Source organism: Tursiops truncatus, chromosome X, assembly GCF_011762595.2.
Source record: "Tursiops truncatus isolate mTurTru1 chromosome X, mTurTru1.mat.Y, whole genome shotgun sequence".
Classification (NCBI taxonomy): domain Eukaryota; kingdom Metazoa; phylum Chordata; class Mammalia; order Artiodactyla; family Delphinidae; genus Tursiops; species Tursiops truncatus.
The window spans coordinates 108,205,805-108,230,618 of NC_047055.1; the positions used below are offsets into that span (position 1 = coordinate 108,205,805).

General features: G+C 42.4%; 1 protein-coding gene and 1 non-coding gene across 7 annotated transcripts in view; both read right to left on the reverse strand.

The window, feature by feature from the left end:
* Positions 1-1,795, reverse strand: part of POLA1 (DNA polymerase alpha 1, catalytic subunit) — a 303,889-nt gene extending 302,094 nt beyond the window's left edge. For all 6 annotated transcript variants that reach the window (XM_033850128.2, XM_019927727.3, XM_019927725.3 and 3 more), the window contains exon 1: positions 1,648-1,795. In XM_033850128.2, coding sequence (XP_033706019.1) covers positions 1,648-1,690 — 43 coding nt within the window. In that variant the 5' untranslated portion in view covers positions 1,691-1,795. The remainder of the gene's footprint in view (positions 1-1,647) is intronic.
* An 18,389-nt stretch (positions 1,796-20,184) lies between these two features.
* On the reverse strand, positions 20,185-20,332 carry LOC117310482 (small nucleolar RNA SNORA12). Its single transcript, XR_004524626.1, has one exon. It is a non-coding gene; the product is annotated as a small nucleolar RNA SNORA12 (small nucleolar RNA).
* Positions 20,333-24,814: the final 4,482 nt, after the last annotated feature.

Sequence of the window (24,814 nt, forward strand, 5' to 3'; positions counted from 1 at the left end):
CTACCACTGTAACACCAGAGCCTGACAGAATGCCTATACCTCGTAGGTACATAATGAATATTTGCTGAATGAACCACTATACCTGCTTTTTTTAATCATTAAACTCTCCCCTATCCATTTCCATATACAGTAACAGCTAGTTATAGACCTTTCAACTTTTCACAGCCACCCCATCTTCCAATACTTAAGGAGAAAAAAGGCCTAAATTTTCCTTTATGGAATATGTCTCCAATGCTTCAAGTAGGTAAGTTAGCAAAAAAAAAAAAAAAAAGAAGAAGCATGAAAAAAATCCAGTTACCAAAGTTTAAATATTTGGTTCAAAATTACCATCTAGAGTACCCCCACCACCCCCCAAGGCAGACACACACAAGGCTGCAACAGTCTTTCAGGTAACAATCTTTCCAAGTCGGCTGGAAAGGAAAAATTCCAGTCACAAGTCCCCAGCCACTCATCAACACCATGACTTAAGAGGGATCTCAAGATTGCACGATGTCCTCCAAAGAGTGATTTCTTGATGTTCACGGAGAACGTAATTTTTAGTGTGAAGAAAGGGCTTAGCGACATATCACTGATGGAGGGCTGCAAAGACTGTTCACATACATCCCACATTCCATTTGTAATTCAGGCTAGTGGGCTCTCCAAAACAAAATGTCTTAAAAAGCGAAAGGCTAGAAGAACAAATTGAAATCTGTGATTCACGACTAGGTGAATGCAAAGGAAGCTGATTAGGAAGCAAGTTCTCATTAATGGTGATGTATTTGAGTGACAGGAGATGTGATGCTTGAGCTGAGAGAGTGAAGCAACTAATTTTAAGTTGGAAGTTCACTGAAGTCACACTTTAGTTGCACACTGCTCAAAACTCAGAAATCAGACAAATCCATTTGCATTTTTGTATTCTATTTTTGGAGATAGAATATTACCACTAAAAACGGAGTAATATACAAGGCATCCCAAATGCTGCTGAACTGATACTTTTTTTTTAGAAGCTTCACCTGAGATGACTAGATTGTGAACACTATTTCTGTGCGGCACCTGAAGAACTTTCCATAGAATTTGAAAAAAAATTGTTAATGCATAAAGTAGAAACCTATTACCTACAAAGACAAAACGCGTTTGTATCTTCACGTGACAGCACTTAGAGCTTTCTTTCCTGCTGAGGTACAACGTGTAACAACCTCCCCAGCAGTTTCTACCAAGAGAAGGGCGCACATCCGTTCCGTCCCAGCCCTCAAGCGGACACCTGGGGCGGGAGCAATGAAATACTTTCGGCCAATACTGTGCCCCACCGGGGCCAGTCTCATGAAGGTGTGCCCAGCACGTGGGATGAGATTCACCAAAAGAAATAAAAAGAAAGGCAGCCAAGTGCGGAGACCCGCAGTGAGAGAGGTGAGGCAGCCTCCCAAACAAAAAGCCCCGCAGGGGGTTGCTCGGGCTTGCCAGGACCCCACAGCCCTGCAAAGAAGACCTGTCCGAGGCCTCACAGGTTCCAGTCCTGGACGTCCGAGGTCCGCGCCCAAAGAGACCGGCGGGTCAACCCGGGCTTGCGCCTACCTAAGAAAAAAATAAAACAGAGCCCCCACCACCCACAATCATGCCACAGTCTCCGCACTCCCAACTGGGGACCCCGCGCGCGGGGTCATCTCTCACCGCTCGCCCCCAGCTCGCAGTCATCGCCGTACGCCAGCGCCATGGTCCCGGAGTCTTCCGATTCCGCGCCAACCAGCCCGAAACTGGCGCGGAGGCCGACACAGGCGCCACCCAGAAAGCCAATCAGCAGCTCCGGAGGCTGCCGACTTCCGCCCGGAAGGCCACTGACGTGCCGCGCCGCGCCGCGCCGCGCAGCGCCCCGCCCCCGGCCTTCCCGCGGGCGCGCGTTTGGCGCCCCGTGATGACCCCTTAGGGAAAAGAGCGAGCGGCGGGGGAGGCAGTGGAGAGCAGAAAAAGAAAGCGGTCGGGCGCTGGAAAAGAGCCTCCTGGAGACTCGCTGCGCAGGCGCACCCATGCTGATGGGAAAAGATTTGGGCCCCTTGGAGTAGGAGCTTTCTGGTTCTGAGGGTTGATTTTCCGAGAAAAGGGGCGCGGGAGGCAGTAGGGTGGGCGTGGTTGAACGGGTTTCCCAGAAGCCTGGGAAAACGACTGCCTACTGCTGCGCACTCGGAGTCTTGCCTGATACTTTGCTTCTCTGAGTACGAATACAGTCGCTGTGTGATATATGGTATTGCAATATATGCACCAAGTTAACCAAAAGATCAAAAATACCATCACCAATACGGGGCCTCCCGATGTGGTGCTGTTGGAAAAAAGGAACAATATCACCTATATAGTCTTCTTGCAAATAATGTTTAACCTGAATCTAACCATGAAGAAACAATCAGATGTATTCAAAACGTAGAACAATCTATAAAACAACTGGCCTGGACTCCTGCAAAATGTCAATGTTATGAAAGATAAAAAGGGCATTAGATTCTTGTGTTTGGTACAATGCGTGCAATGTATGCACCTCATATATTGTTTTTTTTTTCATTTATTGTTTAATAGTAAAACCAGAGACGTCTACATGTATATCTTAACTAGAGAGCACTATTTAAAGCAAAAACTTAAAATAAGAATTAACCATCTGGTTAATTCTTTCTACAATTTGTGTAGAATTAACTTTAACAATTGAGGCCAATACATCTGAACACTTTTCTCAAACCCACTAGTGCACAGGGCTCTTGGTCCCCCCCCACCCCCTACCCCTCCCCCACTACCCCATCCAGAACAAAGTTAGATCCATGCCCTCAAGTGATTCAACATGAATTATTGACCAATGGACAAATCTTTTGTGATAATTGAGCCCTGGCTCATAGCATAAACTTGCAATGTCATCGTGAATAAAACCTGACCCCAAAGACAAATAGCTGTACTAATGCTTCAGAATCTTCTAAACCAGCTGCATGAACTAATACTTGGGGATGAAACCAGAATTATTCTGGGAATTATTAAAGTTATTGGAGCAATTAAGAAAGCATTATGAGTTAGAACATTGATGGTATAGTGAGTCAATAGTGAATTTTAGATTAATCCTTTGTCCGGTGATTCATTTGTAAATATTTTCTCCCATTCTGAGGGTTGTCTTTTCATCCTGTTTGTAGTTTCCTTTGCTTTGAAAAAGCTTATACGTTTCTTTGGGTCCCATTTGTTTATTTTTCTTTTAATTTCCATTACTCTAGGAGGTGGATCAAAAATGATCTTGCTGTGATTTATGTCAGTGTTCTTCCTATGTATTCCTCTAAGAGTTTTATAGTGTCCAGTCTTACATTTAGGTCTCTAACCCATTTTGAGTTAATTTTTGTGTATGGTGTTAGGGAGTGTTCTAGTTTCATTCTTTTACATTTAGCTATCCAGTTTTCCCAGCACCACTTATTGAAGAGGCTGTCTTTTCTCCATTATATATCCTTGCCTCCTTTGTCATAGATTAGTTGACCATAGGTGCATGGGTTTATCTCTGGGCTTTCTATCCTGTTCCATTGATCTATATTTCTGTTTCTGTGCCAGTACCATACTATCTTGATTACTGTAGCTTTGTAGTGTAGTCTGAAGTCAGGGAGTCTGATTTCTCCAGCTCCATTTTTTTCCCTCAGGACTGCTTTGGCTATTCAGGGTCTTTTGTGTCTCCATACAAATTTTAAGACTTTTTGTTCTAGTTCTGTAAAAAATGCCATTGGTAATTTGAGAGGGATTGCATTGAATCTGTAGATTGCTTTGGGTAGTATAGTCACTTTCACAATATTGATTCTTCCAATCCAAGAACATGGTATATCTCTCCATCTGTTTGTATCCTCTTTAATTTCTTTCATCAGTGTCTTATAGTTTTCTGCATACAGGTCTTTTGTCTCCCCAAGTAGGTTTATTCCTAGGTATTTTATTCTTTTTGTTGCAATGGTAAATGGGGGTGTTTCCTTAATTTCTCTTTCAGACTTTTCATCATTAGTGTATAGGAATGCAAGAGATTTCTGTGCATTAATTTTGTATCCTGCAACTTTACCCAATTCATTGATTACCTCTAGTAGTTTTCTGGTGGCATCTTTAGGATTCTCTGTGTATAGTATCATGTCATCTGCAAACAGTGACAGTTTTACTTCTTCTTTTCCAATTTGTATTCCTTTTATTCCTTTATTCATTTGCAAAAATATTTGCAAATGAATCAATGGACAAAGGATTAATCTCCAAAATATATAAACAGCTCATGCAGCTCAATATTAAAAAAACAAACAACCCAACCAAAAAATGGGCAGAAGACCTAAATAGACATTTCTCCAAAGAAGACATACAAATGGTCAAGAAGCATATGAAAGCTGCTCAACATCACTAATTATTAGAGAAGTGCAAATCAAAACTACAATGAGGTATCACCCCACACCAGTTAGAATGGGCATCATCAGAAAATCTACAAGCAACAAATGCTAGAGAGGGTGTGGAGAAAAGGGAACCCTCTTGCACTGTTGGTGGGAATGTAAATTGATACAGCCACTATGGAGAACAGTATGGAGGTTCCTTAAAAAACTTAAAATAGAATTACCATATGACCCAGCCATCCCACTACTGGGCATATACCCAGAGAAAACCATAATTCAAAAAGACACATGCACCCCAATGTTCACTGCAGCACTATTTACAATAGCCAGGTCATGGAAGAAACCTAAATGCCCATTGACAGATGAATGGATAAAGAAGATGTGGTACATATATACAATGGAATATTACTCAGCCATAAAAAGGAACAAAATTGGGTCATTTATAGAGACCTGGTGGGATCTAGAGACTGTCATACAGAGTGAAGTAAGTCAGAAAGAGAAAAACAAATATCGTATATTAACGCATATATGTGGAACCTAGAAAAATGGTACAGATGAACCAGTTTGCAGGGCAGAAATAGAGACACAGATGTAGAGAACAAACGTATGGACACCAAGGGGGGAAAGTGGTGGGGGGGTGGTAGTACTGGTGGGATGAATTGGGAGATTGGGATTGACATGTATACACTAATATGTATAAAATGGATAACTAATAAGAACATGCTGTATAAAAAAATAAAGTTCCAAAAAAAAGAGTGAATTTTAGGAGAGGATGGCAGCATGAGGGTTTCTTAATTTACATATGGCCAGTGTTCTAGAAAGCTTAGAGCAGTGGTTCTCAACTTTAGTTGCAAATTAGAATCATCTGAGCAGTTTTTCAAAGTTCTAACGCCCTCTGGACCTATTAAAGCAGAATTTCTGAGGATGGGATTCCAATGTGCAGCCAAAGTTGAAAACAAGTGGTCTAGACTAGGTGTTGCTAAACCTTTTAGAGTCATCAGCAGGATGGCTAACCTGGACATAAATATCCAGTTGAACAATTATGTGGTCACGCATGCCTGGACACACCTCTGTCCGTGAGAAAAGAAAGGAAAGCTCATTTCCCACCTGTTCTAAAGACTTTCACTCTTTAAATCTTACAGCGTTTAGTGCTGTAACTTCCTATAAATTGAATGATATCTAGGTTACCTAAAACTCTTATGCAAGGGCAGCACTAGCTTTATTAGAAACAGTGTGAAACCACCCCCATCGTTAACCATCGGTCACCAATAGAAACCATAGCCTGAGTGTCTCCATGGTTTGTGTTTAGGAAATAGAGACCTATTTTAGTTCAAGCGGTCATCACTTGTTGCTTTATTTTATTACCCTTGATGCAGAATCCCGCCTCTGTACACCGACACCGAATTAACTCTCGGAGACAGAGTTTTGCATAAAGTAAAAAAGAATAGCTTTATTGCTTTGCCCTGGAAAGGGGGCCACAGTAGGCTAATGCCCTCAAAACTGTGTGTCCCAGAGAGTGTGATCAGCCTGTGGACATTCTTCTGATTGGTTGGTGGTGACGTAAGTGAGAGTCAGCATCATCAACCTTCTGGTTCCAACAGGTCTGGGGTCTACATGCTTGTGGGCAGCATACCGTTAACTTCTCCCACCTGGTGGGGGCTTCAGTATCTGCAAAACAGCTCAAAGATATTGTTATGTGTATCCCTTGAGGGGGAACCAGGACCCTGCCCCAAGGCTGCACTATTGTTTCTTGACTGCTCATCCCTTGTCTCTGCATCACCTCCCTTCCCTGATTAGCAACTGTTTGAACCTGCCCATTGGAACTCAGGGAAGGTCATGGAGGCTGAATAAAGCCTGTTTCCTGTAATCAAGAAATGGGGGACACAGAAAGACTTTTGTGCCCAGGAACCCCACAGGGTCCTGCTTGGTTTCACCCTCTGTGTTCCTTCCACAGTAAAGACAACTTTCATTTCATTGCCCTTTGTCCTTAACTCTTATTGAATAATTTCTGCCAGTGAGACAAAAGTGCCCAGTCATTAATAGTTCAGGCACAGTCAGTAATTTGTTTTATAATCAACCGCTCGAAAAGATCATCCTGGATAAACCTAGAGATTATCATATTAAGTGAAGTAAGTCAGACAGAGAAAGACAAATATTATGATACCACTTATATGTGGAATCTAAAAATTGTACAAATGAACTCATTTACAAAACAGAAACAGACTCACAGACATAGAAAACAAACTTATGGTTACCAAAGGGCAAGGGTAGGGGAGAGATTAAAAAAAATGATCCTGGAAACACAAAATGTGTTCAAAAGTGGGGGAGGGACATGTCCCCTAGATCAGACGTAAGCAAAGTAAGTCTGCTGAAAAGTTATGTATGTGCATGTAAATCTGATGCTTTCCAGAGCTGTATATGTTCTCCTTAGATCAAAAACAAAGATTGTCTTGATGGATTTATTTTCTTTTCCCTCTATTGGCATAATCAATGGTGAGCTACACTTGATGACTTACTATGTTATATCTATACCGCTTTAATACAGTGTTGCTTAAAATTCCTGTCAGTATTTAGTTGCTTTTTACATGTTGTAGTCCACCTTACATTTTTTAATTAAATTTTTAATTTTGAGATAGTCATAAATTCACAGGCAGTTATGAGAAATAATACAGAAAAATTCCATATATCCCTCACCCAGTGTCTCCCACTGGTAACATCTTGCAAAACTATATCACAACCAGGATATTGGCATTGATACAGTCAAGATACAGGACATTTCCCGCTCTAAGGATCCTTTATGTTGCCCTTATGCAGCCATATCTGCTCCCCTCCTGCACGACCTGAGCCCCACCCCATCCTTAACCACTGGTAACCACTAGTCTGTTCTCCATTTCTATAATTTTGTTGGAGGTCTTTGTATAGACTTTCATTTCTTTTGGTAAAGACTTAGGAGTGGAACTGCTGAGTCATGTGGTAAGTATATGTTTAACTTTAAAATAAACTGTGAAACAGTTTTTCCAAAGTGGCTGTGCTATTTTACATTCCCACCAGCAGTGTATGAGAGATTTAGTTGTTCTACATCCTCAGCAATAACTATCAGTTTTCATTTTAATTTTTGTTCTAGTGATTATGTATTAGTATCTCACTGTGACTTTTACAGTTGTTTTTTTTTTAATAGTTTTTTTTTTAGATGTTGGGGGTAGGACTTTATTAATTAATTAATTTATTTTTGCTGTGTTGGGTCTTCGTTTCTGTGCGAAGGCTTTCTCTAGTTGTGGCAGGCGGGGGCCACTCTTCATCGCGGTGCGCGGGCCTCTCACTACAGCGGCCTCTCTTGTTGCGGAGCACAGGCTCCAGACACGCAGGCTCAGTAGTTGTGGCTCACGGGCCTAGTTGCTCCGCGGCATATGGGATCCTCCCAGACCAGGGCTCGAACCCGTGTCCCCTGCATCAGCAGGCAGATTCTCAACCACTGCGCCACCAGGGAAGCCCTCACTGTGACTTTTAATTTGCGCTTCCCTGATGACTAATGAGGAGTGCTTCTTGGCTATTTGCAACTGTTTCTCTTGGATGCACTTGTTTTTTTTTCCTCTTTGTTCTTTGTTTCTCTCTTTTCCCCCTTCTCTGGGTTTAATGGAGTATTTTATATGATTCCATTTTATCTCATCTCCTGGTATATCATTTATACTTCTTTCTTTAAGAACTTTTTTAGTGGTTGCCCTAAGGTTTACAATATACATTTTAAAATAATCGAAGTCCACCTCCAAATAACATCATACTGCTCCATGTGTAGTTTAGGTACCTTATAAGTGAGTATTCCCAAATCCTCCCTCCTGTCCCTTGTGACACCTTGCTGGTGTCCAGGAATTGTTTGTTAGTGTAGGAAAATGCCCCACCCGCACATTGGAAATTGGGTCTCAGAACACTTATTATCTGGTTTCTGATGAGAAGCCACTGTAATTCTCATCCTTATTCTTCTATAAGTAAAGTTTCCTACCCTCCACCCCTCACCTCTGGCTTCCTTCAAGATTTTCACCTTGTCCCTTGTGTTTTGTTTTTTTGTTTGTTTGGTTGGTTAGTTTCTGGTTTTTCTTCTTTTTTAATAAATTTATTTATTTTTGGCTTCGTTGGATCTTCATTGCTTGGCTCAGACTTTCTTTAGTTGTGGCGAGCAGGGGCTACTCTTCGTTGCGGTGCACGGGGGTCTCATTGTGGTCCTTCTCTTGTTGCGGAGCATGGGCTCTAGGTGCATGGGCTTCAGTAGTTGTGGCACGCAGGCTTTAGTAGTTGTGGCCCACGGGCTCTAGAGCACAGGCTAAGTAGTTGTGGTGCACAGGCTTAGTTGCTCTGCGGCATATGGGATCTTCCCAGATCAGGGCTCGAACCTGTGTCCCCTGCATCGACAGGTGGATTCTCAACCACTGCGCCACCAGGGAAGCCCTTTTTTTTTTTTTGCTTGTTTGGTTTTGGGTTGGGTTTTTTGGGGGGCGGGGGTTGTTTGTTGCAATTTGAATATGATGTTCCTCGGTGTGGGGTTTTTTAAATTTGTTTGTTTGCTTTGATATTTATCCTGCTTGGTGTTTTCTGAGCTTTCTGGGTCTGGTTGTGTTTGTCATATTAATGATACATTATTTGGAAAGTTCTTGGCCACTATTACTTCAGATATTTCTTCTGCTCTATTTTCTCTTTCTTCCCCTACTAGTATTTTGATATTGTTCCCATACTCCTTTCTCTGACTGCAACAGTTGCAATCTATTTCCTGTAAGTCTTGTCCCTCGTTGACTATGATTATTTTTGTTTTTCCTCAGGTGAAACAGAAAAGCTGGAGAGAGCTGAAATTCCCTTCCCCAAGCCAGGATAATGTTGCAGTATTGCCCTTTGACAGTCTTTCCTCTGCAGAGTAGGCCTTTGTGATTGAGAAGATTCTGGAAGGGTTTCCTGTTGGTTACTCTTCCTCTTCCCCTGCCAAAGCCCCCAAGGGATTTTTCTCAGATCCTCAAGTTGAGAATCTGGTGAGGTTCCTGGAGAAAAAAGCCCACAAATGTGTGTGGTCCTCCCTCTGATTGCAGCGTACCCCTCAGGAATTTCTTAATTTCATGCTAGCCCATACTCAGCCTCCAGCAATTCATCAACATTGCCATGTAAGTGTTCCCACCAGATTATGGTTCCAGGTAAGCAGGTCTCAGCTGTGATTCCCTGTATGTGCCTATCTCTCCAGATTTGGTGATGGAAATTTTCCCTGTTTTCTCAATTCTTTTTGAGAATTTTCTTGTCTAAGAAAAGTCATTATTTTCAGTTTATCCATATTTTTCTTTTTCTTTTTTTTTTTTTTTTTTGCGGTGCGCGGGCCTCTCACTGTTGTGGCCTCTCCCGTTGCGGAGCACAGGCTCCGGATGCACAGGCTCAGCGGCCATGGCTCACGGGCCCAGCCGCTCCACGGCATGTGGGATCCTCCCAGACCGGGGCACAAACCCGTGTCCCTTGCATCGGCAGGCGGACTCTCAACCACTGCGCCACCAGGGAAGCCCCCATATTTTTCTTGATGTAAGGATGGTAGCAACAGTGTCCACGCCCTTTACATGTAAGAGCAGAAATGAGAAGTCACTTGGTTATCTGTTGTATACGTTCTTTGGTGAATTATTTGTTCAAATCTTTTGCCCATTTTTAAAATTTTGGGTTATTTGTCCAATTATTAAGTTACAAAAATTTTTATACATCCTAAATAAAAGTCCTTTTGAGGCAGGAGATAGATGGGCCTCAGGCTGAGCAGCTGGAGTTCATCCCCTGTGGACAAATACTCCAAAATAGCAAGAGGGAGGAGAAGCTGAGCCCTGCCCAGATAAGAGATAAAAGACCACATATTCCTCATTCTCAAAGTCAAGGAGACCTTCCCAACTACACATGCCCAGAAAGGCTCCTTGAACGTCAAAAAGGGAGGGGGCGCCACCCCATAGTAGGTGATGTCAACCTACCCATACACCTCTTTGCTAGAATTCATCTTGGCTAAGAGATGCGTGCGCACACATGGGAGGACGCTGAGATAAACCAAATATGGACTCAGAACCAGCCAAAGCAAGATGATTGGCCAAAGGAAACCCAGAAGAAATGCCCCATAAAAGTGATTCAAACAACCACGAGGGTGTGGCTCTCTGTCTAAGCCTGCCCATGTGTCTATCCACATGTACTCTTTTTCCTCCTAATAAGCACTTTACTTGTTTCACTACTTTCCCTTTCTGTGTGGAAATTCAGTTCTACACAGCTGACGGGCCAGGGCGTTGTCACTAGCCACTGGTCCCTTGTGCTCTAGAGGCTAGGATTCAGTGCTCTCACTGCCACAGCCTGACATCATTCTCTGGCCAGGGAACTGAAATCCTGCTTCAAGCCACTGTAGGCCGTGGCCACCCGAGATCACTTTATAAATATGTGTTTTGCAAATATTTTCTCCCAGTATGTGACTTTTCTTTTTTTGTGTGTGACGTTTCATTTTCTTAACTGTGTCTTTATCTTTAATATATTTATTTATTTATTTATTTATTTATTTTATTTTTGGCTGTGTTGGGCCTTCGTTGCTGCACGCGGGCTTTCTCTAGTTGTGGCGAGCGGGGGCTACTCTTCATTGTGGTGCGCGGGTTTCTCATTGCAGTGCCTTCTCTTGTTGCGGAGCATGGGCTCTAGGCACATGGGCTTCAGTAGTTGTGGCACGTGGGCTCCGTAGTTGTGGCTCGCAGGCTCTAGAGCGCAGCCTCAGTAGTTGTGGCGCACAGGCTTAGTTGCCCTGCAGCATGTGGCATCTTCCCGGACCAGAGTTCGAACCCGTGTTCCCTGCATTGGCAGCCAGATTCTTACCCACTCCGCCACCAGGGAAGCCCAACAATTATTTTCAAAGCAGCTATTCTGTACTTAGAACTATGCTAGACAGAGCAAATTATTTCACCTCAGTCCAGAATCTAGCCCTCAGCCACTAGATTCAGAAAATCATACTGTTCGTACATTCAGAGATGATCAGACTTTTGATAACAAACTACTTGTAATTAACTGTAATTAAAATAACCAGAAAATGCAAAAAAATTCATTGATTTCTACAGTGATTTCGAATACCTCTAGGTGGGCCTGCTTTACTATTTGTGGAGTCAGGACAAGAATATGAATGGAAGCCTATATATCATATGTCTAACTATTTAAAAGTTTGAAATTAGGCTAGCAGACTGTTTGTTATGTGGGGTGGGGGAAGCCAGAGACAGAACCCCTCCTTTGTACCACACCACGGGGTGCGGCCAGCCCAGATACCCAGATTCTGTTCACATTTTCCTGCTGAAAGGTTGACCACCCCTCGTGCCCAGGGATATACCACTCTGCAGTGAGGTTACCTCCAGGAGGGTGGCCTTGAGGAAGAGGCTGCACATGCCCTGGAAACACGCTGAGAACATTTTGTCAGAGAACTCCAGAGTGTTCTAGAAGGGGCTTGGGGGTCCCAAGGCGTGTACCCTGTCCCCATGACCACATGCGCTCCTCAGAGGAGGAGAGCCAAAGTAGGGCCCTCTTAAACATGGCACACAAGGCCATGATCCAGGCACACCCTGCCCACTGGTGAGGTACTAGAAAGCCAACAGAATACTGCTGGGGAATTCGTGCAACAGGAGGGTGATTTCACCAGCTCTGAAGCTGAGGCCTAGTTGATCATCCATGTCTCCCAGCGTAGAACACCTCGTGGGCCATGAGGATACTTGTCCCCCAGATTCAGGTGTGTACTGTGATAGGGCTGACACAGTTTGCTTCCCCAACAATATCCTTTTCTTTGAAGGTCAGGGGCTGCAAATGCTCCTCACAGAGTGGGAGAATAGGGGCTGAGAGCCAGCCATCCCTCTGCTCACCAAATGGGGCTGCTTCTGTCCAGAGGAGCTCCTTTTTCTAATTTACACAAGGTGCCATATAGGGTAGCTGAGACATGTTGCCCACCCATTTCCAATTCTATGGACCTGGGCCACTAGGCTTCACCCACTGACACAACGCTCAGAGCTCTGGAGCGCCCCCTGTGGTAGACAGGGAACTGTTAATAGGACCCTCCCAAGACCATTTCAGTTCAAGAGGCTCTCAAAAGTAGAAGAGACCCCAGAAAGCCACCAATAAGTGTTCAGATAATAGACACATTCATAATCCAATTAAGGGTAATCGGCTTAATTTACTGACCCAACGAGGTCTGTGATAAGAATACAGAATACAGTTGTATCGGTAGCCCTCTTTCCCTTCTATTTGCTTTACAGTCAGAATTAATCAAGACCTACCCTCTCAACTTTCTCATGCTTATGACAAACAATCACCTTCCCTAAGCAGGAATTAACTGAGGGAATAGATTGGCAGTGATTCTTATTTTGGATGTGAGACAAGAAGCTTGGAAATATAATCAAATGCACTGTTATTCTAATAGATGACAACAAGAGGCAATTTCAAAACAAGTCTCTCTTGTGAACCATTGGGCCTTGATGACACAAGAGTGATTTTTCCATTACTGAGAAGAGCAAACCAGTATAAATAGAAGTGGATGGGGCTTCCCTGGTGGCGCAGTGGTTGGGAGTCCACCTGCCGATGCAGGGGACAAGATTTCGTGCCCCGGTCTGAGAAGATCCCACATGCCGAGGAGCGGCTGGGCCTGCGAGCCATGGCCGCTGAGCCTGCACGTCCGGAGCCTGTGCTCCACAACGGGAGAGGCCACAACAGTGAGAGGCCCGCGTACCACAAAAAAAAAAAAAAAAAAAAAGAAGTGGATGATGGGATGATGTTTTCCTGGCAGCTGAACCAAGCTTCAGTTTAGATTTAGAGAAACCTCCTCTTTGAATCAATCTGTACTATGTCGAGTTGGGCCATCATTTCAATGGATCCAGTGAATCACTCTGGAAGAAATAACGTGCCCAGGACTTCCTTCTTTTTTTCCTCTTTTAGTTTACTACCTGGAACCCACCCTGGGAATGTGGCTTACCTCTGATGTCCAATCCCAGCCTCTTTGAGGGAATGATCCATGGAGGATAAGAATTAAGATGAGGGAAAACCTAGGAAGGAAGAAGGAAGAGGTATCTGCAAAAATGCTTGGATCTGAAAGTGGTGCAGGGTGAGGGCTATGGGGAACTGGAGGGAGAGGTCCAATCCAAATATAGCATCTATTTCCTTGGGTTCTGCAGTAGCTTCTACACACAGGTTCTATGGGGTTGCCTCCATATTGCCCTCTAAACTTCCCCCATGCTGAGGATTCTCTCCTAACAGTCCTCGTACCATCTGGAAAAATGAGTGTATTTGTCCTAGTTCTGTCAGGGAAGCGGAGCACTGTGAGCCATGGAGGAAGGGATTTATTATAGGAAATAGACCTGGCCCATTGTGGGAGGGGCTGGGGTGTGGAGGTCTGGGAGTTTGGAGGATGAGAGAGGCCACCCACCTGGCAGTCAGAAGCCCAGCACATCTAGCTGCCAAAGTGGAGGAGGAAGCCCACGAGAAGCTTTGGGAAGCTCTATGGGACTGCACACACATCTGATGGTGGGCCTGGGGCTGCTGTTGATCAATAGTGTAGCAGTTGGGAAGAAGATCTGGACGCAGAGTGAAGAGAGGGAGGAGAGGCTGGGACCCACTGTCATATCCCTCTCTGTTTGTTACCACATCCAACCACTCTCTTCACTCTTTTTGGAAGATTTTGCCTTCCAAATCTTGTGCAAATTCCTCTCTTGGCCAACTCTAACCCAAAGCTAGGGGAATGGGATCCTTGGAAATGTGATTCCAGCTCACCAAGTCAGCACACTAGGACTTCCCTGGCGGTTCAGTGGTTAAGACTCCACGCTTCCACTTCAGGGGGTACCGGTTTGATCCCTGGTCGGGGAACTAAGATCCTGCAAGCCACGCGGCCAAAAAAAAAAAAAAAAGTCAGCACACTACATACAGCCATGCTAGGAAACCAGCAGCAAATTCACTGACAGAGCTTCCCCTGCAACCATACGGCACCGGATCAGAGAAAGTGCGGGATGGATGGATGGATGGACAGACGGAAAGCTTGAAAGGATCCTTCAGCTGATCAGAGCAAGTTTTACCGTCCGGAAGATGGAATATGTAAGCAAGCAATTAAGAGTTTTCCTGCCAGGATGGGACATAGGACATCTTTACGTGGCTTAGGAGAATTTAGATAGCAGTTTTTCTGAACTAAGTTATGATACTCATTTTAACAGTCAGCAGGCAAAGTTCCCATAGCACTTTGCTGCAGCCAGATTGAAAAAGAATCTTTTTCAGAGAAAGCCCCAAGCACATGCATATTTAAAGAGTTCTTTTAACATACAGCATTATCTGAGGGGAAATGACTTTAACACAAATTGTGAAGATTCCACGTCGCTAAAATGCACAAATTCACTGCCAGTGGTGCTTAGAATAGCTACCTGAAAGAGATAAAACGTTTATTAGAATCAAAGTCTGTTTGAGAGGTTTATTTTCTCTATCTTTATTCTCATATTTAAAGAAAGTGCTGAGTTGTATGTTAACACTTTAAGGTCTTGACCACTTTTTATGTTGAAAAAAAGAGAGAAAATGTTTGTCATTCCAGCAGCATAATCAGTTGAGCCAGCACACAATGACATTGTTAATTCACCAACAGAATTTGTTGCCATAGCTCCAGTGAGAGACAGGGTAGGTTAAACAATGGCCTTTTTCACCACAACCTGCCTGTCCCCACGCAACAGGCCTTCGTTGCGCCGGGCCAGAGCACAGCAATTGTCAATGAACAGCAGCCGTAGGGGACAACAGGAGGCTTCTGGTAAATAAAGCAAGAGCGCCTGGCAACTTGGATCTCCGCTTATTCAAGCACTGGGACGCAACTAGCTCCTCCGAGCTTATCTTTAAGCTTAACTTTTGGTAAAGTGCTCCCGTAAATCCTCAGAAAGAAAATTTTCACCTTGTGCCCCAAAAGAACTCCAAAGGGAAGAGAGGACTCTAAAAAAGAGGGAAAGCACGTCAGGAGCAGACATGGTGGGTCGCCAGGATTGCACCATGGAAGAGGACACCAGGGACCATTGCACCCCCCGGTTCTGGCGCAAGGTAATGTACACGCTTTCTTATTGATTTGTGCCTCTTTGATTAAGGTAGGTTCAAAAAGTTAAGTCCTATGTATCTTTGATGGACCTGTGATAATTAATAGAATCACACTCAAAAGAGAAATGTTGAGAATTCCCTGGTGGTCCAGTGGTTGGGACTCTGTGCTCTCACTGCCGAAGGCCCGGGTTCAGGCCCTGGTTGGGGAAATAGGATTCCACAGCCGTGCAGCGTGGCCAAAAGAGAAAAAAAAAAGAGAGAGAGAGAAATACTATCCCTTCTTAAGAGAAATATTTTCCCTTCTTAAGGTGATAAAAATAGAAAACTGTGGCTAATGGTTCTTTATGCCCTGACTGAGGATGCATGCACCCTGGACAGAGTTAGAAGACAGGAACAAATTCTCTTCCTAAAAAAAAGGTCAAACAGATACACACTACTATATATAAAATAGATAAACAACAAGGACCTACTGTATAGAACAGGGAACTATATTCAATATCTTGTAATAACCTATGAGGGAAAAGAATCTGAAAAAGAATATATATATATATATATATATGCGTGTGTATAACTGAATCACTTTGCTGTACATTTGAAACTAGCACAACATTGTAAATCAACTATACTTCAATTAAAAGAATAAAGAAAAAATTTTCAGGTCAAATCAGTATGAGTAAATGTAGGTAGTTCAACGCCAAGAATGATGCTGCAGGAACCCGAGGGTGCTGGAGAAATATTTTAACAAAATGTTCATTATCCTGTAGAATTAGAAACTTTCCTAGGAGAAAAGTCACAAAATCCTGATTAGAACATCCATTTCTGAATTCCTTGCAGTGTAACCATCATATAAGTGATACTACCTTCTATGGTCTTTTATTTGGGGGAGGGGTGCCTAGGGGAATGTGCACTTTAGTGGAGCCTTGTTAAACCAAAGAGTTCTAGACAGAAAAAGTTTAGGTGGTGAGACAAAATAGTAAGAAGGATTCCAGATGATGTGAAGAAGAGATTGATGTACTCTCTCTGCTTCATAGAAAAGCTGGTTTCACAGCACTCCCCGGAGACTGGTTTCTCAGGCCTTAGGACACTTGGCCCTGTTCCTTCCCATCCCAGCACTCCTTCAAAACTTTCCCATGCCCCTGGGAGTGGCTGGGGATGGCTGGTTAAAGCGTCGGATGGCTCAGAAAGGATGGCTCAGAAAGGTATCTGGGTCCATATCCACCAGGCACTTGAGCTACATGACTGGTAGACCATTTCCCCCAATCGGTCCCTTCCCTGTTTGCCTCCATATTCTCTCAGATTTGGAGAAATTTGTATGTTGAAGACTCAGGAGTTTTACCAACTCATTTTATTGAGTTAATGGGGGACTCAGGAGGCATTTTAGTCATTCATTCATTTACTCACTCATTCATGCCTCATTCCAAAAATAGATTTGAAGTGGTATCAAAACAATTAGATTCAGTTCTCGACTGGTCCAAATATGGAAAATTGATTTAATCTTTCTACGTAGAGTTATGTAGAGTTCAGTCTGCAAATATCACTCTGTACTCCTATACCTTTTGTGAATCGAAAAAAAGCCAAAGGCTTCTAATCTCATGGATCTCCTAATAGCGTCACTTATTATCCTAATAATAGCTGACATTTTTAGTTCTTAGTAGGTGGCATGCCCTGTCCAAGTACTTTACATGCCTTATTTCATGTGATTATAGCCAACGAAAGTGTTCAAACTCCTAACCACTAGCCTATTCTGCTAATTTGAGCCTCAGTTTCTCCCAGTTAAATGGAATGGGTTTATTTAACCTCCTTGGGCAAGCAAGACGAATTCTTTTATTAATTGTAACAATAATAAAGAGATGATTGCATTAACATTTTAATCATGCTTTTCAGTTCTCAATGTACTTTTCATACAGAAACTGACCTCAATTTCTGTAAATTTAACTTTCTGACTGCCAGCCCTTTGGGGCACCATACATTGATACCCTCAAGCTGACGCATGACCATTTAAGGCTATTGCTAACGGTGCTGCTTACCAGCTAATAGTTATAAACATTGTCATTAAATATTGTATCTGAACGGTGAGGTTTTGAATTTAATAATACAGTTGACCCTTGAACAGTGCAAGGGTTAGTGGGCCGACCCTCCGTGCAGTTGAAAATCTGAGTATAACTTAGTCTGCCCTCCGTATCCAAGGATGCAACCAGCTGCGGATGGTGTAGTACTGTAGTATTCACTGTTGAAAATAGTAAGTGGACCCGCACAGTTCAAACCCATTGTTCAAGGGTCAAGTGTATTTTTAATCTCTCCAAGAATGGAAACTCCCTTTATTTGAAAGAGTTGGTTATTCACTTTCCACGTATTTAACTTTAGTACTTGATTGGCACTTATTTTGATAATAGGAGAATGCCTGGACATTATCTCAATTCCTCTTACTCCAAATGCTATGAGGTAGGTATTATTTATATTCTCATTTTCAAGTGAAAATTGAGGCTCAAAGAGGTTAAGTAAATTGTCCAATGTAGTTAAGCAGAGGGCTGAAATTCAGATTCTTGGAATCCAGTTTCACTTTTTCTTTCAACCTACAGCATCAAATAAGGTAGCCACTAACCACATATGACTGTTTAAATTTAATTTTAATTAATTATAACTAAATAAAATGTAAAGTTTAGATCCTCACTTGCACTGGCCACATGTCAAGCTCTCAGTAGTCACAGGTGGCTAGTGGCTACCTTATTTGGACACTGCAGATACAGAATATTCCATCATTGCAGAAAGTTCTCTTGGATAATTGCTGCTTTAAGCCATAATGTCTCTTTTAGATATGTTGACACATTTCCTCAGAATATATTGCAGTTCTGTCACAAGTTATAAGGATTTAAAATTTTCCTGTGAAATCGCATTCATGTGAAGTTTCTTCATTTGCATAGCACCAAGTTAACTTTGATCTGCAAATTAATAATATAGATAAGAGTCAAGGAGACATTAAACACACTTCAGAGACCAAAGTTTTTAAGCACCGTCAAATAACTCCAGAAGCACTCACTTAGATGTAAGGAACTGATATGATAATTACACATCATTTTTATTTATTCATTAAAACCGGGATCCCCTAAATTGCCCCGGTAGGAAATAATGTGGTTAGCCTAGTTCTTTCTAGCAGCGCTTCTGCTATTCCTAAATTCTATGTAAAATCATTTTATACTACTGATTTACCTTCCTCTCTTCCTTTGGTAAGTCAGTAGCATAAAATACTTTCAAGCTGAAAAGTTCTTTTAAAATTATACTATGATTTTTTAAATTAATATGTATTTATTTATTTATTTATTTGTCTGCGTCAGGTCTTAGTTGAGGCACATGGAATCTTTGTTGCAGCATGCGGGATCTTTTGTTGCCACACGCAGGCTCTTCGTTGCAGCTCGCGGGCTTCTCTCTAGTTGTGACGCACAGGCTCTAGAGCACGCAGGCTCAGTAGTTGCGGCTTGCAGGCTTAGTTGCTCCATGGCATGTGGGATCTTAGTTCCCTGACCAGGGATCGAACCCACGTATCCTGCATTGGAAGGCAGATTCTTAACCACTGGTCCACCAGGGAAGTCCCTCATGCTGAAATTTTTACTAGCTCAAGATCTAGTTCCAAAGCCCTTGCTTCTTCCACTATATCCCAGGTCTCCCTGGCAGGAGTGCTCCTGTGGGCCCCTCACAGAGGTTGGCACATATAGGGGTTCCATGAAAATCTGTTGATTGGTAGACAAAGACAGTTCTTTCAGGATGCCACCCATTGGAGTAGACTCTGATTTTCTACAAAGAATTCATGGATTAAAAAGAAAACTCTCTCCTTTCTTCTTTTTCCTTTACCAGTCTTTGCTGCAAAGCCTTCATGATGAGATAAGGGCTTCCTGTTTGTGAGGAAGATGTTTTCTGGGCACTCAGGTGGGAGTGGGGAGTGCTGAAAGAGATGTATCTAAAAGAGATATTATGGAAATTTCCCTGGTGGTCCAGTGGCTAAGACTCCGTGCTCCCAATGCAGCGGATCTGGGTTCAATCCTTGGTCAGGGAACTAGATCCCACATGTTGCAACTAAGAGTTTGCATGCCACAACTAAAGATCCTGCACGTGGCAACGAAGATCCCATGTGCTGCAACTAAGACCCGGTGCAACCAAATAAATAAATAAAATAAAACAAAATAAATTAAAGAGACATTATGGCTTAAAGCAGCGTTATCCAATAGAACTTTCTGCAATGATGGAATATTCTGTATCTGCAGTGTCCAAATAAGGGGTGGGGGTGGGGAGTGCTATCCAGCCTGAGGATTTGGGAATGAAATCTGCCAGCTTCTTCAGAAGGGACAGCTGCCTTCCCGCGGCACCAGTCATGGGTTGGGTCCATCAGTCCCTAAATATTATGTTGAGCACATTTGCCAGGTACAGGTTCTAGGTAACAGGAGAGAGAGAAGAGAATTTCGATTTCTTTAGAGAAGAATGGCACTTGCATTCCTAAATCTTTAGCTAAGGTGGTTTCTTATAACTTGCTTTGTTTGATCTTACCAAACTTCAATGCCTTTTTTAGCAAAAATAAAACTCAATTCCTCAATTTAGCAGTAAGTCTCAAAGAATATGAGTTGTCAATTCCTTATGTTCTCTAAAGGAAATTTATAGTGCGTAGGCCATAAGAGAAGAAAGAAAAATTAATAGAAACAATATAAGTGTATGTTGACTATTTAGTCTTTATTTGGAGGAAATTAAACAATTAGAACCCTCCAAATTTCTGAAGTTTAGATATCTGAGCATTTTTTTCCCTGCCACTTGTGGGAGCCAATCTCTGGTTCAGGCAAGGCTAGAAGGAGATCTCTTTGTCATGAAGTCGTTGCCAGCTCCTGTATAATATCTGTGGCAGAGTCAGGACCATTTGAAAACTTAATAAATGTGCCAAAAAGAAAACCACCACAACTATCTGAGCAGTTTTTAAAGCCACTTAAAGGGAAAGTAAATATTACATTTTTACTTTTTGTTCCAAAAAGCAATTAGGCCTTTTTCTTCTCATTCCTCTGTAATTCCTGCACATGAATCCTAATATTACAGGAACAGGCATTTATTTGCACAGCCTTCAGCTAACTCAACAGTCTTTGTCTCCTTTGGAAACTGTATGGTAGATTGATCCAAGGTCACATGTCCTCTGAAACCGATTAGCAGGCGTGTCATCACTGCCATAGGCTGCTCTGCTGATGGTTCTTAGTCTGAAAATTGACAGGTGGAGCACGTGCTCCATTCCCGATACAACTGAATCCAAGTCTCTAGAAGACACTGATGTCTCTGCCTAAACTGGAGAGCCTCACCCACTGTGGTCCTCTAAAGCAAGCCTTGACCATCAAGCATCTGAGAACTCTCACAGGCTCACAAAAATGGCTCAATTAGCATGCAAAAAGATGGGACTAAGAGGCTGGACTTGGGAGTGTGTGAAACCTGAGGTTCCCTTGGTCTTTCCAGTGCTGGGAACTATGGGGAGAAAAGGCATCTTACTGGTTTCTCTTATTTTTGTCCTTTAGTCTCAGGGACTTGGAGCCAACTCTCAAATACCATGGAGTAAAGAGTATACAAGAACTGGCATAAAATTAATCTTGCCCCATTCTCACAATGAGCCCTCATTATGTGAAAACATACTCTATTTCAATCTCACCCCAGGTATTAGGACATTTGAAAAGTTCTCTGTCTTTCCATGAACTCCAAATCCTCTCTCTCTCCCTCTCTTTCTTCCTCTCTCTCTCTCTCTCTCTCTCTCTCTCTCTCTCTCTCTCTCTCTCTCACACACACACACACACACACACACACACACACACACACACACACAGAAGGAGAAAAGGAATTTTAAAAATTAGAAAGTATTGGAAAGTATGGCCCAGGACAAAAAGGAAAAATACCTGTTTCAAATCTGTTTTCCTCATTCCTTAAGACAGAAATAAAAAGTACAGAAGCATGTAAATGATAATTCTTTTGAAAGCAAACACCAGTATGATTAGAATTTTTAACAGTACCATCATATTTACAAAAATTTAATCTTTAAGAGTTTGCCCTATATATATATGTTTTATTCTATATATTCTTTGAGAGTGAAGACTATCACATTCATCTTAGATACTTGGCTCCTGACATACTGTAGATGCTTAGTAAATGTTTGTTGAATGAGTGAAAGGAGTTTAAATCGCTGTTTATTCTATATCCTCTTTGCCCATGGAGAGTCCTGAGTTTGTCCATCTAAGGTCATCTCTAAGGTCATCTAGGAGAGTGAATGAGTTTCATCCCAGCCTTTGAGACACAGATCAGTGTTGGGTGAACCAACTTCAATTTGACTCCAAAAGCAGAAACTAACACACCATTGTAAAGCAATTATACTCCAATAAAGATGTTAAAAATTTTTTGACTCCAGCCTCTATATTCATATTATCATTAACACCAGCAACAAAGATGTGATCACTGTTTACAAGGCTCTCCACCTCAAATCCTGCCAGACTCCTAGGGTTGCTATAGGTTTGTGATATCTGAAGGCCAGGTGGGACCTGCTTAGAGAGATGGCAGACTCACCCTCTACAACTCTTCCTCAGCTTCCCCAGAGATGGGCAGAGCTGGATCAACATCCAAGAGAGATGGGTAAGACTTGAACACAAATCTGTCCCATAAATTCTTTTCCATGTGACTACCACTCTTTTTCTTTTTTGTTTTTTTGGCTGCGTGCAGCATGCGGGATCTTAGTTCCCCGACCAGAGATGGAATCCGTGCCCCCTGCAGTGGAAGCCCGGAGTCTTAACCACTGGACCACCAGGGAGGCTTCTCATTGCAGTGGCTTCTCTTGTTGCGGAGCACAGGGTCTAGGTGCTCGGGCTTCAGTAGTTGTGGCTCATGGGCTCAGTAGTTGTGGAGCACGGGCTTAGTTGTTCCGCGGCATGTAGGACCTTCCCGGACCAGGACCCCGTGTCCCCTGCATTGGCAGGCGGATTCTTAACCACTGCGCCACCAGGGAAGTCTAATAAGAGTTTTGAAAAAAAATAATAAGAGTTTTGTAGGGCTTTCTCCATTATACAAGGTAGTGGAGAGTTATGATCACCAGGGAGTATAGAATTCTTCTTATCCTATACAATGCAGACCAGTAGGTCAATTCATTGAAAAGTAAAATGGTTATAAGGGAGACATGTTTTAAAAAATGATAAATACATAAACATTATATTTAAATTTAAAATAAATATTATAATTTGTCAGTCCTTTAACTGGTCCACTGATTAGAGTTCTGTGTTTTCTTTTTCATTAGGCATACATATATGCAATGTCTCTGATTTCCAAATTTTATGAATTCTAAATGAAGTGAAAACTCAAGATAGTTTCAAAATACTCTGAGCATAAAATCCTAGATTTGGGGGTGTTTTGTCCCCTATCTTTTATAGTCTTGTTTGCACCTAATTCAACAGCAATTTTAAAAAGTCACATGACTGTATCTTTTCTTTCTAAAACAATTTAGTTTCTTTAAAAAAAACTTCTTGTTTCCCATAATTTTATCAATTTACATAACAGTTAATTAAATTATATCTTTACAATCACAAGTAAAATGGGCATAAACAGATTTGGGGAAAAGTTCAGCTAACTCTTGGAAAACTTATGACTCAACTGGTGGGAGCAAAAGTATCCAGGCATTCCCAACAGTAGCTTACCTACTTACTCTGAAGCATTCAGAGTGCTCTTAGGACTCTTAGGGGAAATGGAGAGCATTGATTAATTCTGCAGGTTGGTTAACTTTGAGGTTATTTAAGAGAATAACTACCGTTACTTTTTGGGCATAAAATGTTAACATATTAGTAATCAGAGCAGGAAAGAAATCTTTTTGTCTTCCATGCCTCAGGTGTACTGCCTTATTTAATGAGCACCTACAGTGGAGTAGGCACTCAGCAGATTGAAAGACATTCTTTTACAGATATAATTCACATTGTAAAGTATGTAAGTCGGGCTTCCCTGGTGGTGCAGTGGTTAAGAATCCCCCTGCCAATGCAGGGGACACAGGGTCGATCCCTGGTCTGGAAAGATTCCACATGCCGCGGAGCAGCTAAACCCGTGAGCCACAATTACTGAGCCTACACTCTAGAGCCCGCGAGCCACAACTACTGAAGCCCACGTGCCTAGAGCCCATGCTCCACAACAAGAGAAGCCACCACAATGAGAAGCCCGTGCACCGCAACGAAGAGTAGACCCTGCTCACCACAACTAGAGTAAGCCCGCGCGCAGCAACGAAGACCCAGCGCAGCCAAAAATAAAATAAATAAATAAATAAAAAATAAAGTATGTGTCAAGCTGTACACCTGAAACTAACACAACATTGTAAATCAACTGTACTCCAATAAAATTTTAAAAAATAAAGTATATACGTCAATTTTTTTAGTATATTCACAGGGTCATGTAAGCATCAACACAATTTAATTTTAGAACACTTTCATTATCCCCCAAAAGAAATTCCGTACTCATTAGCAGTCACTTTCTGTTCCCTCCTAATATCCCCAGCACAAGGCAGCCATTCATCTACTTTCTGTCCTATGGATTTACCTATTCTGGAAATTTCATATAAATGAAATCATACAATATGTGGTTTTTTGTGTGTGTGTGACTTCTTTCACTTAGCATGTTTTCTTTTTTTTAAATTTATTTTATTATATTTTATTTTTCGCTGCATTGGGTCTTTGTTGCTGCACGCGGGCTTTCTCTATGTGCGGTGAGCAGGGGCTATTCTTTGCTGCGTTGCGCGGCTTCTCATTGTGGTGGCTTCTCTTGTTGCAGAGCATGGGGTCTAGGCAGGTGGGCTTCAGTAATTGTGGTGCATGGGCTTAGTAGTTGTGGCTCACGGGGTCTAGAGGGCAGACTCTGTTTTTGTGGTGCCTGGGCTTAGCTGCTCCGCGGCATGTGGGATCTTCCCAGATGAGGGATCGACCCCGTGTCCCTGCATTGGCAGGTGGATTCTTAACCACTGCACGACCAGGGAAGTCCCATTAGCATCTGTTTTCAAGGTTCAGTCATGTTGTAGCATGTATCGGTACTCCATTCTGTTTTTGTGGCCAAATAATATTCCAATGTATGGATATACAACCATTTGTTTCTCTATTCATCATTCAATGGACATTTGGGTTGTTTTCACTTCTTGGTTATTGTGAATAATGCTGCTGTGACATTCGTGTACAAGTTTTTTTTGTGGACATGTTTTCAATTCTCTTGGATATATACCTAGGAGTGGAATTGCTAGCTCAAATGGGAACTCTACTTTTAACTTTTTGAGGAACTTTCAATCTGTTTTCCAAAGAGGCTGCACCATTTTACATTCCCACCAGCAATGTGTGAGGGTTCCAATTTCTCCATATACTCACCAATACTTGTTATTTTCCATTAAAAAAATTATAGCCATTCTA